Source organism: Camelina sativa, chromosome 5 (assembly GCF_030686135.1).
Source record: "Camelina sativa cultivar CO46 ecotype springtype chromosome 5, ASM3068613v1".
Taxonomy (NCBI): domain Eukaryota; kingdom Viridiplantae; phylum Streptophyta; class Magnoliopsida; order Brassicales; family Brassicaceae; genus Camelina; species Camelina sativa.
In genome coordinates this window covers 26870938-26887352 of record NC_141884.1, presented here as the reverse complement: position 1 = coordinate 26887352, position 16415 = coordinate 26870938, and the positions used below count along the sequence as shown (strand labels likewise).

Genomic DNA, 16415 nt, shown 5'->3' with positions numbered 1-16415 from the left:
GTGAGTAGATCTTTTAAGAACTTTGGGCTTGGTAGATTAGGGAGATAGATGGTTGATCTTTGATGTCTAGGGCTTATTTTATGCATTTCCTATCTTGATTTGTGATAATATTGCTAGATAGCCTTGATCAAGCTTAAATCTAGATTTTAGGATTTCCATGCCCACAAGGTGTTTGATGAAATTCCTGAACCAATATTTTCAAGAGCTTTGCATTCCTAGCCAATGGAAATTGATGATTATGGTGCTTAGTGGTATTTGAACTTGTTCTTAATGCATGTTTGTCTTGTGATTACCTTTGGAAATTGTTGATTATCACTTGATTAGCATAGGATCTCTGTCATGGAAATGAATTGATTTGCATAAGTGTTCTAGCCATAGGATTGTTCTTGATTATTACTTAGACATCTAGGATTGATTAGCTATCTCCCAAGTCAATTACCTTGCCCAAGGTTCTCTTGTTAATTCTTGATTTTCAGTATTGTTGCTAGTTGTGTTCTATTGCCTTGAGTTTGCATTGTCTTGTTTTCATTTGTTTGAGTCATTTTGTTAGCTAAGATTGTGATAAAAGAACTTTTCCTTGATTAAGAATAAATTAAGCATCTTTGTGTATTCTTGGTGTGTTGGTTAATGCAAATTGTGGATTGATAATAATTGATACTGAAAGTTACTACATCAATTTGGCGCCGTTGCCCGTTTGCATTCTAATTGACCATTAGGATTTCATCTTTGCTTGAGACTATTCATTTACTTTACACTGTTTGTTGCTTGGGTTGCATTGGTGGTTTGTCTTTGATTTTCAGGGTGTATGAACTTGAGAAGCCACGGTTTAGCAAACTTGTTTCAGCCTGTTGACGACGTACCCCGACTTGAAAGAGAGAACCAACGTTTAGCCCACCAAGCCATGGAGAACAATCCGCCTCCAGCCGCTGGTCATAATGGAAATGATCAGCCCAACGAAAACCAAGCTCCTATCCATCCTCAAAGACAACCACTAGTCATTGGAGCCTTTGATCAACCGAACATTCATGGGAACCGCCAAGGAATTAGAGCACCAGCTGTTGAGAATAACAACTACGAAATCAAGTCAAGCCTTATCAACATGGTGCAAAGCTCAAAATTCCATGGTCTGCCTATGGAAGACCCTCTTGATCACTTGGATCAGTTTTATATGATGTGTGGGACAGTGAAAATCAATGGAATCTCAGAAGATGCATTCAAACTCCGCCTCTTTCCATTTTCTCTTGGAGATAGAGCTAGGACTTGGTAGAAGAACCTACCAGTGGGATCCATTACCTCGTGGGATCAATGCAAGAGAGCCTTCCTCTCCAAGTTCTTCTCAACTACAAGAACAGCAAGGTTGAGAAATGAGATATCAAGCTTTGCTCAATAGGGAAATGAGAGTTTTTGTGAAGCATGGGAGAGATTCAAGGGTTATACTATGCAATGCCTTCATCATGGTTTCTCCAAGGAGTCTCTTCTTAACACATTGTACAGAGGAGTGCTACCAAAGATAAGAATGTTGATTGACACAGAAAGTAATGGAAACTTCCTTGGCCAAGATGTTGATGTTGGTATGACTTTGGTGGAGAATCTTGCTCAAAGTGATGGTAACTATGGGGAGGATTATGACAGAACTCCACGAGATCACTCTGATATGAATGAGCATCACCGCAAGGAGATAAAAGCATTGAATGACAAGATGGATAAGATGATTCTTGCCACACAAAAGCCAGTCCATTTTGTTACCGAAAGTGATGTTTATCAAGGATATCAAGAGGGAATGGAAGCTTGTGTTGAGGGACAAGAAGAGGTAAACTATGTGGGTGGACAAGGGTATAACAAGTTCAATCCCAATTACCGCAACCATCCTAACCTCTCTTACCGCAGCACCAATGTGGAGAACCCACAAGATCAGTCTTATCCACCATGAAAACCACCTGGTTTTCCTTCTCAACCCAATTATCAACCAAAGCCTCAAGGGAATTACCAAGCCAAACCTCAAAGCTATTCCCAACCTCAACAACAAATGAATGCACCACATCCTCAAGGTCAAGTAGATGACACAAATGCTCTACTTAGACAACTCCTAGAAGGACAAGGGAGAGGAGCTATTGAACTTGCTACACAAATGAAGGCCATACACCATAATGTTGACAATGTCTATGGTGAGTTGAATGCTAAGTTTGAGAGGTTGCAAACACAAGTCCAAGGAAAAGCTTCCTCCTCCTCTACAAGACAAATGGGTTCATTACCGGGAAAACCCGAACCAAACCCAAAGGAGTTTGTAAACGCCATCATGTTGAGAAGTGGTAAGCAGCTACCAACTAATGAGCTCAATAGGGACATTGAGCCTAAAGGAGGGGAGGTAGTGGTTGAGATTGATGATGAAAATGAGCTGATATTGAAGGATATGGGTAAAGATAAAGAAGCTGAAGGAGTTGTGGTTGACAAAGGGAAGAGTAAAGTGGTTGAGGAGCCTAAGCAAGACAAGACCATTGATGAAATTTCCAAGAAAAGTAAAGGTGTAGCTAAAGAAACTCTGTTTGTGCCTCCACCTTATGAACCAAGGCTGCCATTTCCTAGACGGTTCAAGAAGCAACAAGTGGACAAGTATAGAGCCATGTTTGATGCACAAATGAAGGATGTTGCTATCACAATGCCTATCATCGATGCATTCTTGTTGAACCCCTCTTACAGCAAGTTCCTCAAGGATGCAGTTTTGGAGAAGAAGAAAGCTCTCCAAGGAATGGTTATCTTGACTCATGAATGTAGTGCTATCATTCAAAACAAAGTGGTGGCAAAGAAGCTTGAAGATCCTGGTAGCTTCACCCTCCCTTGCACTCTAGGATCTTTATCTTTTGGCCATTGCTTATGTGATTTGGGGTCTAGTGTGAGTTTGATGCCTCTCTCGGTTGCAAAGAGATTGGGTTTCACACACTACAAGAAGTGTATGATCACCCTTGTCCTTGCTGATAGATCAATTAGAACCCCGGTTGGAGTGCTTGAAGATCTCCCGGTGATGATTGGTCATTTTGAGATACCAACCGACTTTGTTGTTCTTGAAATGGATGAAGAACCAAAGGATCCACTCATCTTGGGGAGACCATTTCTAAGAACTGCTGGAACAATGATTGATGTGAAAGGTGGGAAGATACAGTTGAATTTGGGAAAGGAAGCTTTGACTTTTGACATCAACCAAGTGATGAGAAAACCTACAATTGGTGGTCAAGTGTTCTACATTGAGAAGATGGAAGCTTTAGCTGATGAGCTATTGGAGGAATTGGGCATAGAAGATGAGCTCCAAAGCACTTTGACAGTTAAGTAAGGAGAGTTTGGGTTACTAAAGGAGGATAGTGAAGGATATGAAAAGATTCTTGACTCTCACAAGCCTTCTAAAGATGGTGGAAGCTTCTTTGAGTTTAATGAGGAGTGTCTTCAAGCTTTCAAGAAGATAAAGGAAGAGTTGATTAGTGCTCCAATAATTCAAGCCCCAGATTGGAATTTGCCATTTGAAATCATGTGTGATGCTAGTGACTATGCAGTTGGAGCAGTGCTTGGTCAAAGAAAAGATAAGAAGCTTCATGTTATATACTATGCAAGTAGAACCTTGGATGAAGCTCAAGTCAAGTATGCTACAACAGAAAAAGAGCTCTTAGCTATTGTCTTTGCATTTGAGAAGTTTAGGCAATACTTGGTGGATTCAAAAGTGGTGGTTCACACTGATCATGCAGCATTGAAATATCTCTTAGCAAAGAAGGATGCTAAACCAAGGCTGTGTACATGGATATTGCTACTTCAAGAGTTTGATTTAGAGATTAAAGACAAGAAGGGCATTGAAAATGGAGTAGCTGATCATCTATCAAGACTAAAGATTGACAATGAGATTCCAATCAATGATGCACTTCCTGAAGAACATATAATGGCAATTCAACTCCTTGACAAGAGCCATGAGACTTGGAAAAATCTTGGAGAGGTCATGAGGATGGAAGAGAATGGTCCTTGGTATGCTGATTATGTTAACTACCTTGCTTGTGGAATTGAGCCACCAAATTTGGTTGGGTATGATAGGAAAAAGTTCTTCAAGGACATCAACAACTACTATTGGGATGCACCATACCTCTACACTCTTTGTAAAGACAAGATTTATAGAAGATGTGTTGCCAAGGAGGATATAGAAGGATTAGTAGAACTATGTCATGGAGCAGCCTATGGAGGTCACTTTGCTACATTCAAGACAGTCACAAAGATTCTTCAAGCTGGTTTGTGGTGACCTACAATGTTCAAAGACACTCAAGAGATCATCTCAAAGTGTGATTCATGTCAAAGAAGAGGCAATATCAGCAGGAGAAATGAAATGCCACAAACTCCTATTTTAGAGGTTGAAGTGTTTGATGTATGGGGTATTGACTTCATGGGACCATTCCCTTCTTCCTATGGTAACAATTACATACTTATGGCTGTTGATTATGTCTCTAAATGGGTTGAAGCCATAGCTAGTCCTACCAATGATGCAAAGGTTGTGTTGAAGTTGTTCAAGACAATCATCTTTCCAAGGTTTGGTATTCCAAGAGTGGTCATTAGTGATGGAGGGAAACACTTTATCAACAAGGTCTTTGAGAGTCTTCTCAAGAAGCATGGAGTGAAGCATAAGGTTGCTACACCTTACCATCCCCAAACTAGTGGTCAGGTTGAGATTTCAAACAGAGAAATCAAATCAATTCTTGAGAAAACAGTTGATATCACAAGGAAGGATTGGTCAAAGAAGCTGGATGATGCTCTATGGGCATATAGAACTGCCTACAAGACACCAATTGGAACAACTCCTTTCAACCTTCTCTATGGAAAGTCTTGTCATTTGCTAGTTGAACTAGAATATAAGGCAATGTGGGCAGTCAAACTTCTTAACTTTGATATCAAGAATGCTGTTGAGAAACGCTTGGTGCAGCTGAATGAGTTAGAAGAAATTCACCTTGATGCTTATGAGAGTTCAAAGATCTACAAGGAGAGGACAAAAGCATTCCATGACAAGAGGATTCTCCCAAGGGTGTTCAAAGAAGGAGACCTGGTCTTGCTGTTCAATTCTCGGTTGAGGCTATTCCCAGGAAAGCTCAAGTCTTGTTGGCCAGGACCGTTCAAGATCAAGGAAGTTCGACCTTATGGAGCCTTTGTGTTTTTAAACAAGTCCGGTAATGAGTTTGTTGTGAATGGACAGAGGTTGAAGCCCTACTTGGCCAATGATTTCATCAAGGAAGGAACCACGGTTTCTCTCTCGGAACCCCAAGTCGCCTAAAAGGCGCGGTAACGTCAAGCTTAGTGACGTAAAACAAGCGCACTTGGGAGGCATTCCCATGGTATCCTTGTAAATATTTCCTTTTTCTTCAGTTTGAATTAGTATTTTTGGTTTGGCGTGTGCTCTTTGGTTGCTTAAAGTTTTCAGGAAGTCGTGATGTTAAGATCAGCTAAGTGCAAGTTCAAATGGTGAGGAGTTGGCTGTACGATCGAGGGACCAATCGACCAAATGGTCGATCAAACAAGAAGAACGATTGACCATTTGTCGATTGTGTGGTCGATCGTCTCATCCGGAGCCTGTCCTGCCTGGGCAAATGATCGAGGATTGCTCGATTGCACAAGGAGTGTCATTTGGTCGATTGTCAAAATATTTGATCGACCAAATGGTCGATCGTGAGGTCGATCAATATCACGCAGCCAACACCGAAGCTGTCTAGAGTGAGGAAGCGATCGAGACTTTGGTCGATCAAACAAAGCAAACGATCGACCAAATGGTCGATTGTTTGGTCGATCAAATGTCTTCCAACCAGGTAAGTCAAGGTAAGTCAAAATTCTGACTTTGTATTACTTATATTGAACCGAGATTCCCCTTGGTTTAGCTTCCAAACCGCCCTAAACTGGTCAAATTCGATTTGAGGCTTATTCAATGAGACAATCGACCAAACCCTCGACCCTTCTTCCTCTTTGTTCTCTCTTGTGCGACCGTAAACACTTGTTCCCTCATTCACACACACAGCTCTCTTGTTTCTTGCTCGAATTCACTGATTCAAAGTTCTATTCACTTGCATTTTTCCCTAGAATCCTTCTTCATCACTCTATTTCTCAAGCAAGCAAGGTAACACCTCTATTACTCAATAATTTCGAATTCACCAAGGTTTGTCAAATTCTGAAAATTTCTTGTGTAGCTGGGTTTACTTGCTAATAGGACAATATAAAGCTTGTTTCAGACTTAGAGAACTTTAGGTGTTGATTATTAGAGCTTGTTTTGCATAGTTTGGTGAAATTTTTTGAATTTTAGTGGTTTAGGGTTCTTGATTGGGAAAAGTGACGAAAATTGCTAAAGCTTGTTAGAATTTGGGGCTTTTAATCTCTTTGGCTTGCTTTGTTGTTGCTTAAGAGTTTTGTTTGATAATTGGTTCAATTCCCTTTGAAATTTGACAAGTCTAGGATTTTAGCAAAAATGAGAATTTTGACTATTTGGGGAACATTGAGCGTTTGATGTGTTTGTGTTTGAGGTGTGGTTTATTGCTTTTGTTTTGGTTATTGAGCTGGCTTTACCAGCATTGTATCACATTAGTATGAGTTGAGGCAAATTCGAATCATGCACTTGCAAAAATCTTATGAATTTTTCTCTTGTCACTCATTTGGTTTTGAATGTGATTATAGGTACAATGGCTGGTCCTAAAGATCGTTCCAAGAAGAAGATGACTACCGAAACACCAGTTGAACCACCTGCAGCTCCTTGGACATCGAGTGAGATAAAAACTCTTCAGAGAATCAGCAAAATGAATGTTGTTCCCACCAAGTTTGTCGATAGAGCTTTGCTTGCAAGGATGGGTCTTCTTGATACATTTGATGAGTTCTTCACCAAGATGGGTCTTCAAAAGATTGCAAGGATGGATTATCCAACTTATCCAGATCCTACAATCGATTTCTTATGCACCATGAATTACCAGTTCAAGAATCCTAGGGTCCCCATCGCTAGTGAAGGAACAATCTCATTCAAGGTGCGCAGACTGGGGTACAAGATCTTCATTCCCAACCTTTGCAAAGCTTATGGTTTTGAGAACAACAGTGACTTGTGTTTCCCTAACTTCAATGGGATTGATCATCTTTGGAACACATTGGCGAGGGGAAAGTTTGTTAGCCACAAGGCCAAGATCACACATGTCCGTCATCCCGTAGTTCGCTATGCAATCAAGACTATTGGGCACACTCTCTTTGGTAGAGGAGTGGTTGGAGCAGCAACCAAGTTGGAGTTATGCTTCATCTTCCAAGGGCTAAAAGACATCCTTGTCGAGAGTATTGATGACAATAATGAAGGAGAAGAAGTTAACGATGATTTGGGGAACAATGTAAACTATGGTTGCATTTTTGCTCACTACTTGGCCTCCTACGCAAAGAACATCATCAAAGGGAAGACCAAGGACACTTATATTGGTGGTGTGCTAACTCCTCTCTTCAACAAAGCGGGAGTTGATCTCTCCAAGTTTGAGCCATGTACTCGGCGAGCCTAACTTGACTACCATCACTTGGTGAGCTCCAAGTTCCTGAGACTTACCGCAGACCCCGCTAGCTTTATCCACAAGTTCATTGATCAAAACGGGACTGCAAAGGAGTGTATGCTTCTTTCAGAGAGGCTGTCTGCCCTTAACTACCACTATGATGTTCTCTTTGTGCCGCTTGATGATGAGATTGCCGCATCACAAGAAGAGCCAGCCGAGATTGAAGAGGACTCGCCACCTCCTCCACCCTCACAGCATGATCCGTACCACCTTGGTAGATATGAGTTGCCTCAGTTTGATTTTGTGCCCAAGACCAAGACAGAGAAGATGCTTTCGAAGCTCATTAAGGTCCAGCAGAAGATCAACAAATGGCAAGCCTATGCTATGGGAAAGCTGTTTAGGAAGGTGAAGAAGCTGCAACCTGCTGGATATGTCTCATCCGATGATGAAATGGAGCAGCCGCAGGATAGTTCTGATGGTGCAAATGATGGTGAGCAAGCGGAATCTGGTGATGATGATGATGCCATGGACGAGGATGCTCAAGAGCCTGCACGCCAATCCTTAGGAGAGTGTTCCGCTAGTGCTCCCATGCCTATTGATCCTCCACGTCTCTCCTTGCAAGTGCCAATCCAGAAACGCAGCAAGTCTAGGCGCAAGAGAGGAAACAACACTCCCTAGTCTCCATTTGAGGTACCACACTTCCCCATTGTTTATACCATTTGAGTCTTAATTATTATTTGTCTACCGTTAGTCTTTTTCTCAGCTTTTCTCACACCGAGACGGTGTGATTTAAGTTTGGGGGAGGGACTAACTATCTCACATTGTGTTTTGTTTTGATTTTCATCCTTAGTGTCATGCATTGTGTCATGCATTTGTTAATAGCTATGTTTTGAGAAAAATCAAAAAAAAAAATTGAAAATTTTAAAAAACCAGAAAAATGCATTTAGCTTTGCATATTCATTCTTGTGTTTAGGATTGAGTCTAGAAGCATTTAGTATGCATTTGCATTTGGGGATGATGATGAAATTGCCTTGTAAAGGTTGAGTTTTAGGATTGAACCCAAAGCCCTCATTTATAGTTCATTGGTGCTTGTTTAATCATTGGGAAAAAATGAAGAATCTAGGCTTAAAAGCATTGTGTCACTTGAAAGCATTTTCATCTAGTGTAAAGCTTGCTTGATAATTGTTACATCTCAATATTATTTGGACTTTAATTTGATCTTTAAATTATCTTGCATATGGACTATGAATGCTTGCTCATGGAATTTTCATTTGGGTTAACTATCTCTATTTGCCACTCTATTTTGTTTAACCCAATCTCTTGCCACACCTTTGAACCCCAGCCTTTTCTTTCAAGCGTTGTATTGATTTGTTGAGTGAGGCCTCTTCTTGATAATGCTATAGGTTGTGAAATCTTGAGAGTATTGAGAATGACAAAGAACTGGCTCTTGTTTTAGCTAGGCTTGGAATCTTTATAGCTAGCTAATAGGACTGGTTTTGAAAGAAATAGGTGGTTAGAATGTTGATTTGGGTTCAAGTTTGGGAACAAGAAAGAACAAGAAGGGAAATAAAGGTTTACTTGGTCAAAAGAAAAGAAAAATCTCTAAGGTTAAGTTAATTATAAGCTCTAAGTCTCAAAGAAAAAGGATAGAAAGTATTGTTATAGTCTCCTAGAATCAAAATGAAAAGAGTAAAGAAAAATCAAACAAGATTGGGAGTATAGCAAAAAAATGAATAAGAAAGAAAATGAGCTAGTGTTTAAAGCAAGAACAGCCTTAGAGATTCAATAAAAATAAAGGTATAAGACCATAAGTAAAGAAGAAAAAGGGGTTGAGTTGAATAAGGTTGAGTTTCTGGGTTTAAAAGGAAGATAAGAAAGATGAGAATAAGGGGTAGAAAAGCTTTTAGGTGGGTAGAACATCAAGAGCTAAGCTTTCTATGCCCAAATTATTCTTGGTCCTAGATAGATTTCATGACTGTTTAGCATTCCTCTTTGTTTGAGAGTTAACCACCCAAAAATACCAATATCCAACCACTTTATAAACAGCCTTTCCCTTAAACCAATTGAGCTTGATTTATTTTCCATTTGCAAGATCACACCAAACACTTTAATGAATGTGAAAGAGATGTTCAATAGGTTTGCAAGTCTTTGCCAATAGATAGAAGATGAACTAGAGTGATGCATTGTGTTAAGCATAGAAAAATATTTGTAAGGACTTTGATTGATCTTAGCACCATTGAACTACATCTAAGGACTTTGGTTTGAATCCTTTGTCTCATGCCTTGTGGCTCTGAGTCCCATCTTTAAACCTCTCTCCCTTGTTTTTCACTTGGTTTTTGCTAGAGGACTAGCAAAATATAAGTTTGGGGAAGTTGATATCTTGTGTTTTTATGAGTTTTTAAAGCTTATATCCTCATTATTTTGTGCATATTCATGAGCATTTAGGTTGTTTAGGCTGCATTTTGCATCAAGTATGGTATTTCAGGTGTTGGAGTGGAGATATGCAAGGAAAGCAAGCTTTGGAGCCAAATAAGTCAAGGATTTGCAAGGAAATGAAATGAGGACAAGGAAGCCGAACAATCGACCAGCCGATCGACCAAATGGTCGATCAACATATTGACAGATTCGCGGACTTCAAGCAATCGAGGAGCCAATCGACCATTTGGTCGATCAAAACACTCTCAGACTTCTCGGACTGGGCACAGGACAAAATGATCGACCAGAGCAATCGACCATTTGGTCGATCGTGACGCGAGCCGAGACTTTGGAGATTTGGCCAATCGACCAAGCAATCGACCAAATGGTCGATCGTGACGCAAGCTGGACTTCGGACTTCAAGGTGCGAGACTTCGGAGACTTGAGCGATCGACCAACCGATCGACCAAATGGTCGATCACGACGGAGGACCAATCGACCAAATGGTCGATCAAGTGGTCGATCGTGCGCCACTTTGAGACCAAAACCCGGTTTATTCCGGTTTTCTCTAAATTGTTTAATTTTAATCCGGTTTGTTCCGGTTTAGTTTATGTTTTCCTATAAATACTCAAACCCTAATTGTGGAGACTTATCTCTTATCTTATCTATTATCTCTTGTTTAGCAGCCTCTTAGGTTCTTAAGCTTTTCCATACTTGGTTTTGGTTAATCTTTGGTGGATTTTCCAGTTTTAATATCAGTTTGTCTTTCAAATCTCTTAATCTACAAGCTTTTGTTATGATTTCACAAAGACAAACCTCTTTCCTTTGTGTGATCATGATGATTAGTGAGTAGATCTTTTAAGAACTTTGGGCTTGGTAGATTTGGGAGATAGATGGTTGATCTTTGATGTCTAGGGCTTATTTTATGCATTTCCTATCTTGATTTGTGATAATATTGCTAGATAGCCTTGATCAAGCTTAAATCTAGACTTTAGGATTTCCATGCTCACAAGGTGTTTGATGAAATTCCTGAACCAATCTTCTCAAGAGCTTTGCATTCCTAGCCAATGGAAATTGATGATTAAGGTTCTTAGTGGTATTTGAACTTGTTCTTAATGCATGTTTGTCTTGTGATTACCTTTGGAAATTGTTGATTATCACTTGATTAGCATAGGATCTCTATCATGGAAATGAATTGATTTGCATAAGTGTTCTAGCCATAGGATTGTTCTTGATTGTTACTTAGACATCTAGGATTGATTAGCTATCTCCCAAGTCAATTACCTTGCCCAAGGTTCTCTTGTTAATTCTTGATTTTCAGTATTGTCGCTAGTTGTGTTCTATTGCCTTGAGTTTGCATTTGTCTTGTTTTCATTTGTTTGAGTCATTTTGTTAGCTAAGATTGTGATAAAAGAACTTTTCCTTGATTAAGAATAGATTAAGCATCTTTGTGTATTCTTGGTGTGTTGGTTAATGCAAATTGTGGATTGATAATAATTGATACTGAAAGTTACTACATCATGAGAACAAGTCTAGAGATGCATAGGTTTGATTGTTTCTTGCCATGAGAGTGGATTAAACTTGTCTTAGATTTATATGTCTAGAGATTAGCTCAAAGTTTGCTTGAGATTTGTTGACCAAGTTAGATGACCTCATTCATTAGTCCAGCCCATGAATCCCTCCTCAAGGCCTTCCTTGTTTATTGATTTTTAAGTCTTAATCTTGCTGTTTGATTGTTGTTTGATTCGTTCTTGTGTTGCTCTGTTTTTCTTGCATTGCTCTGTTTCACGGATTTATCCAGCTCGACCCTGCACTCGATCTACACTCGATTGAGTGCTTGCTCGAGTTCATCCCCAGAACTCTTGTTTATGATTTGTAATTGTCCTGTCTTATCTCTAGTCTCATTCTATTTGCATTACTGTTGCATTTATTTATTTTCCTGTTTATTATTGTCTTGCATTAGTTCATTAGTATAGTTTCTATTTCTGTTCTAGCTTCATTTTAGTGATAATCATTCTGTTCCATTTACATTCAGCATCTAGTTCTAGTAGTTTTACTTTCTGCTCTTTACATTTCATTAATAGGATTGTTAGTGACAAACATCCTTTGCATATTTGGCTTAACTTAGGCTCATATACACATCTTGATTGTTCACAACCCTAAGATTGGATTGACACCTCTTGTACTACAATTGCATAAGGGGAATTGAAACACCCTGCCATCCATTCATTTCATATCTCACCATTGCATACATCCATCAATCAATACCACTAACAAAGTGTGTTTCAATTTGGTGCCGTTGCCCATTTGAGAGTGTTTTGTGACATTTAGGATCATTATTAGTCTAAGATTACGTTTGTTTATACACTTGTGAAGTTGCTGAACTCGAATCTTCTTTTGCTTGGCTGTCTTGAGTTTCAGGTACCACTCGACCACCCACTCGAGCACCACTCGACCGAGTAGTGATCGAGCACTTGATCGAGTCAGACAGCATATCGATTTAGACACCAGTTCCCAGTCGACTCAACCACTCACTCGAGCCTGCGCTCGACCGTGCACCTGTTCGAGTCAGTATCTCAGTCTGTTGATGCACACAAGGTCCAAGGGGAAAGACAATCATCAAAGGCCTATTGACAACATCCACAGACTGCAAAAGGGTTTGGGAAATCAGAGAAGAAGAGTAGTTCCACAACAGCTAGCAGTTTCAATCATAATGGAGCAACAAGATCCAGTTCCAAGACCAAGGAACATTGGTGCTGGAGATGCACCCAACACACATAACCAGAGAGCTGGTATTGTGCCTCCCACAGTGCCAAACAACAACTTTGAGATCAAGAGTGGATTGATCTCCATGATTCAAGCCAACAAGTTCCATGGATTGCCAATGGAGGATCCTCTAGACCACCTTGATGAATTTGATAGAATCTATGGTCTTACCAAGATTAATGGAGTGAGTGAGGATGGATTCAAGTTGAGGCTCTTCCCATTTTCACTTGGAGATAAGGCTCACCTTTGGGAGAAGACTCTTCCTACTGGAGCAATAACCACATGGGATGCTTGCAAGAAGGCTTTCTTGGCAAAATTCTTCTCAAATGCAAGGACTGCTAGATTGAGGAATGAAATTTCTGGGTTTGCTCAAAGAAACAATGAGAGCTTTTGTGAAGCTTGGGAGAGGTTCAAAGGATTTAAGACTCAGTGTCCTCACCATGGCTTCAGCAATGAGTCACTACTTAGCATATTGTATAGAGGAGTGCTTCCCAAGATCAGGATGCTTCTTAACACATCCTCTAATGGCAACTTCCTCAACAAGAATGTGGAAGAAGGATGAGAATTAGTTGAGAACCTTGCTCAGTCAGATGGCAACTATAATGAGGACTATGACAGAACCATAAGGTCCACCTCCACTGACCAAGAGGACAAATACAAGAAGGATTTGAAGATGGTCAATGAGAAGCTTGATAAGATCCTCCTTAGCCAACAAAAGTCCATTCACTTCATTGGTGAAGAAGAGGTTCAAGTTCAAGAAGGGGAGAATGAGTATGTTGAGCTCTGTTATGTGCAAAACCAAGGTGGATTCAAAGGCTACAACCAAGGAGGGTTCAAGAACAACAACCTCTCCTATAGAAGCACCAATGTGGCCAATCCACAAGACCAAGTGTATCCACCTCAACAGCCTCAACAACAACAAAACTATGTCCCCAAACAACAACATCAAGTGTTTCAGCCTCAGTTGTGTCCCCCACCAGGGTTTCAGACTAACCAAGGCCAAGAACGAGAGTTAAGAGCTATGATGCAACAGTTGTTGATTGGGCAAACACAAGGAAAGATTGAGGAAGCCAAACAGTTTGCTGAGTTGAATCAAAGGCTCACATCCCAGTATAATGACCTGAACATGAAGTTTGAAGGTCTCAATTCTAGAATGAAGTATATGGAGAGCAACATTGCCTCTACTTCTGCTCCTAAACCAAACCAACTCCCTGGAAAAGCTGTTCGAAATCCAAGGGAGTTCACTGCAAAAGCCATCCATATCTCTGATGAGGAAGTCACTGAGGACAGTGATGTTCAAGATGGAGAGGACCGGTCAGTTATTGAAGCTTTGAGTGAAGTTTGTGCAGAGAAATCTGAATCCGCCATTGCACTCGACCAGGTACTCGAGCCAGCACTCGACCGAGTGCCTGATCGAGTGGTCGATCGAGCTGAAGGATTAGGAGCTGTTAAACCTGCTAAGTACATTCCTCCTGCTTACAAACCACCTCTACCATTCCTAGGACGTTTCAAAGCACAGAGGATCAAGGAATTAAGGGAAATAATTGAGAAAAAGGAGATGTTGGCTAAGCAACAAAAGGATGAGAAAGCTTTGAAGGAAGAAGTTGTGGTTGAGAAACAAGAGGAAGTGATGGCCATACAAGAGATCATCATTGCTTACCAAGAAGAGGAGAGAGGACCTGCTTTGGAACAGTATGAACCATATCCTCTCTATAGAGATTTTTTGTTTGATTTGTCAAAGAAGAAGGCTCAAGCTCAAGATAAGAAGGAACTTAAGGACCTTGGAGGAGTGATCATCCCAATTAAGCTTAAGGATCCAGGGCCATTCTATCTGCCTTGCACACTTAGCTATCTCCACTACAAGCAATGCCTATGTGACTTGGGAGCATCAATCAGTGTGATGCCATACTCCATAGCACAAAAGCTTGGGCACACTGATTTCAAGTCCACCAACCTTCATGTATGCCTAGCTGATGGGTCAAATAGAGATGTGGTTGGCAAGTTGGAGAACATTCCAGTGTAGATAGGGAGAGCAAGGGTTCACACTGATTTTGTGGTTCTAGAGATGGACAAGGAGCCTGAAGATCCTATCATTCTTGGAAGGCCATTCTTAGCCATTGTTGGAGCAGTCATTGATGTCAATGAAGGTCTTGTGACCTTGAACATTGCTGAGGGTATAGCTATGAAGTTCAACATCTATAACCCAACCAACCTTCCTACCATTGATGATCAACCATTTACTATAGAGGACAAAGGTGGTCAAGAAGGTTTAAGTGACAAGGCTACTTCAAAAGCTGAGCCCTCTCTTCAAGAAGATTCTGTGGAAAAGCTTAAGAGGTCAGTTCAAGAGTTGACTGACATGGTTGAGGATCTCCAAGTCAAGCTAAACAAGAGGTCTTTGAGGAAAGCAAGACCAAGGCTCAAAATCAAGAAGACGTATGGTTTGTATGTTAAGGGTGAGGTGATCAAGGATCAACTTCACAGTGATCAAGAGGTTCCAAGGAGGATTTCATCACCTCCTTGGTATCTAGACCAAGTCTAAGAAGGAAACCAAAGTCAAGCTTAGTGACTTTAAACAAGCTCACTAGGGAGGAAGTCCCTAAGGTATCCTTTGTAAATATGGTTTAATTTCCTTGTAGTTTTGATGTGTTTTCTTTTATATTTGTGTTGAACAGGCCTTTAAACAAAAGTGTAGATATGTAAGGAGAGATTTGGACTTGGAGAAGGAGAAACGCAAGCCCACTCGACCAGCCCAAGAGAGGTACTCGACCGAGTTGGCAAAGAAGCAAGGCCCATTTGATCCTCATTTCTCTAGAATGATCGAGTGGAGGGAAGAACAAGAAGAAAATTCTGAATTTTCAAAATTTGGTCAATGAGCTCGACCGTGTACAGTCAAGTGTGGGGTCGAGTGGTAGCAAAAAGCAGGTCAAAGATTCCCATTTCAAATTTGAATGGTATGGACGCTCCACCCTTGTCCCCTTGTCCCCTTAGCTTCTTTAAATAGGACTTGCACGATCCTATGCCTCTCACACTCTCTCATTTGCTCAAAACAACTAAATTCAAGTTTTAAAATCTCTCTCAAAGTTCATCTTTTGCTCAAGCTTAGTTCTTTCAAGTTTTTGGGTCACTAACCTATTAACTTTGAGCTTTGAGTTTATTCCCTTCAGTTCTGTTCAAAAATGTCTTCAAGAATGACCAGGAAATCTCAACAAGCGGCTGCAACCTCCATGGAACGTCGTGATGATGGCCTTGAATCAAGAGGAAAATCTAAGAGAACCACTCGACGCACCACTCGAGCTAGCACTCGACCGAGTGTTGGTCGAGCTGACCGATCGAGCCAGATGCCGTATCCAAGGAGTGATTCAGTTGAGGAAGTTCCTGAGAGGACTGAAAGTGAGGAAGAAAGGGAGCCAACTCTTAATGAGTTCATGAGGAGACACAAGGCCAAAAGGAAGAGGCCAGCAGTTGAGGTTGAACAAGAGGAGATTGAAAGTGAAAGTGAGGAAGAAGATGAGGTAGAAGAGCTAGAGGATGATGGAGAAGCAGAATCTTGTGGATTGACAAAGAGGCAGCTGTATGAAGCCTTCATGAGAATGGAGTTCTTGGGGACTAGATATCCTCACAAGGAAACCATGGAGAAGCTTGCCATTGATGAAGATGTGGAGTTTCTTTTTGAGAAGAGTAACTTAACCAAGTTCATGGGGCTTTGCATGAAGGGCT

General features: G+C 40.7%; 1 protein-coding gene, 2 non-coding genes and 1 pseudogene across 3 annotated transcripts; 2 read left to right on the top strand and 2 right to left on the bottom strand.

The window, feature by feature from the left end:
* Positions 1 to 1153: 1153 nt before the first annotated feature.
* Positions 1154 to 3371, top strand: LOC147944431 (uncharacterized; annotated as a pseudogene).
* On the bottom strand, positions 1355 to 1461 carry LOC147944432 (small nucleolar RNA R71). The gene has a single exon (XR_015558630.1). It is a non-coding gene; the product is annotated as a small nucleolar RNA R71 (small nucleolar RNA).
* Positions 3372 to 5257: 1886 nt separating the features above from the next.
* On the top strand, positions 5258 to 10599 carry LOC109127990 (uncharacterized). Its single transcript, XM_087450858.1, has one exon. The coding sequence runs from the start codon at positions 6630 to 6632 to the stop codon at positions 7524 to 7526; it is 897 nt and encodes a 298-aa protein (XP_087306984.1). The 5' UTR covers positions 5258 to 6629; the 3' UTR covers positions 7527 to 10599.
* A 2436-nt stretch (positions 10600 to 13035) lies between these two features.
* LOC147944430 (small nucleolar RNA R71) lies at positions 13036 to 13142 on the bottom strand. The gene has a single exon (XR_015558695.1). It is a non-coding gene; the product is annotated as a small nucleolar RNA R71 (small nucleolar RNA).
* Positions 13143 to 16415: the final 3273 nt, after the last annotated feature.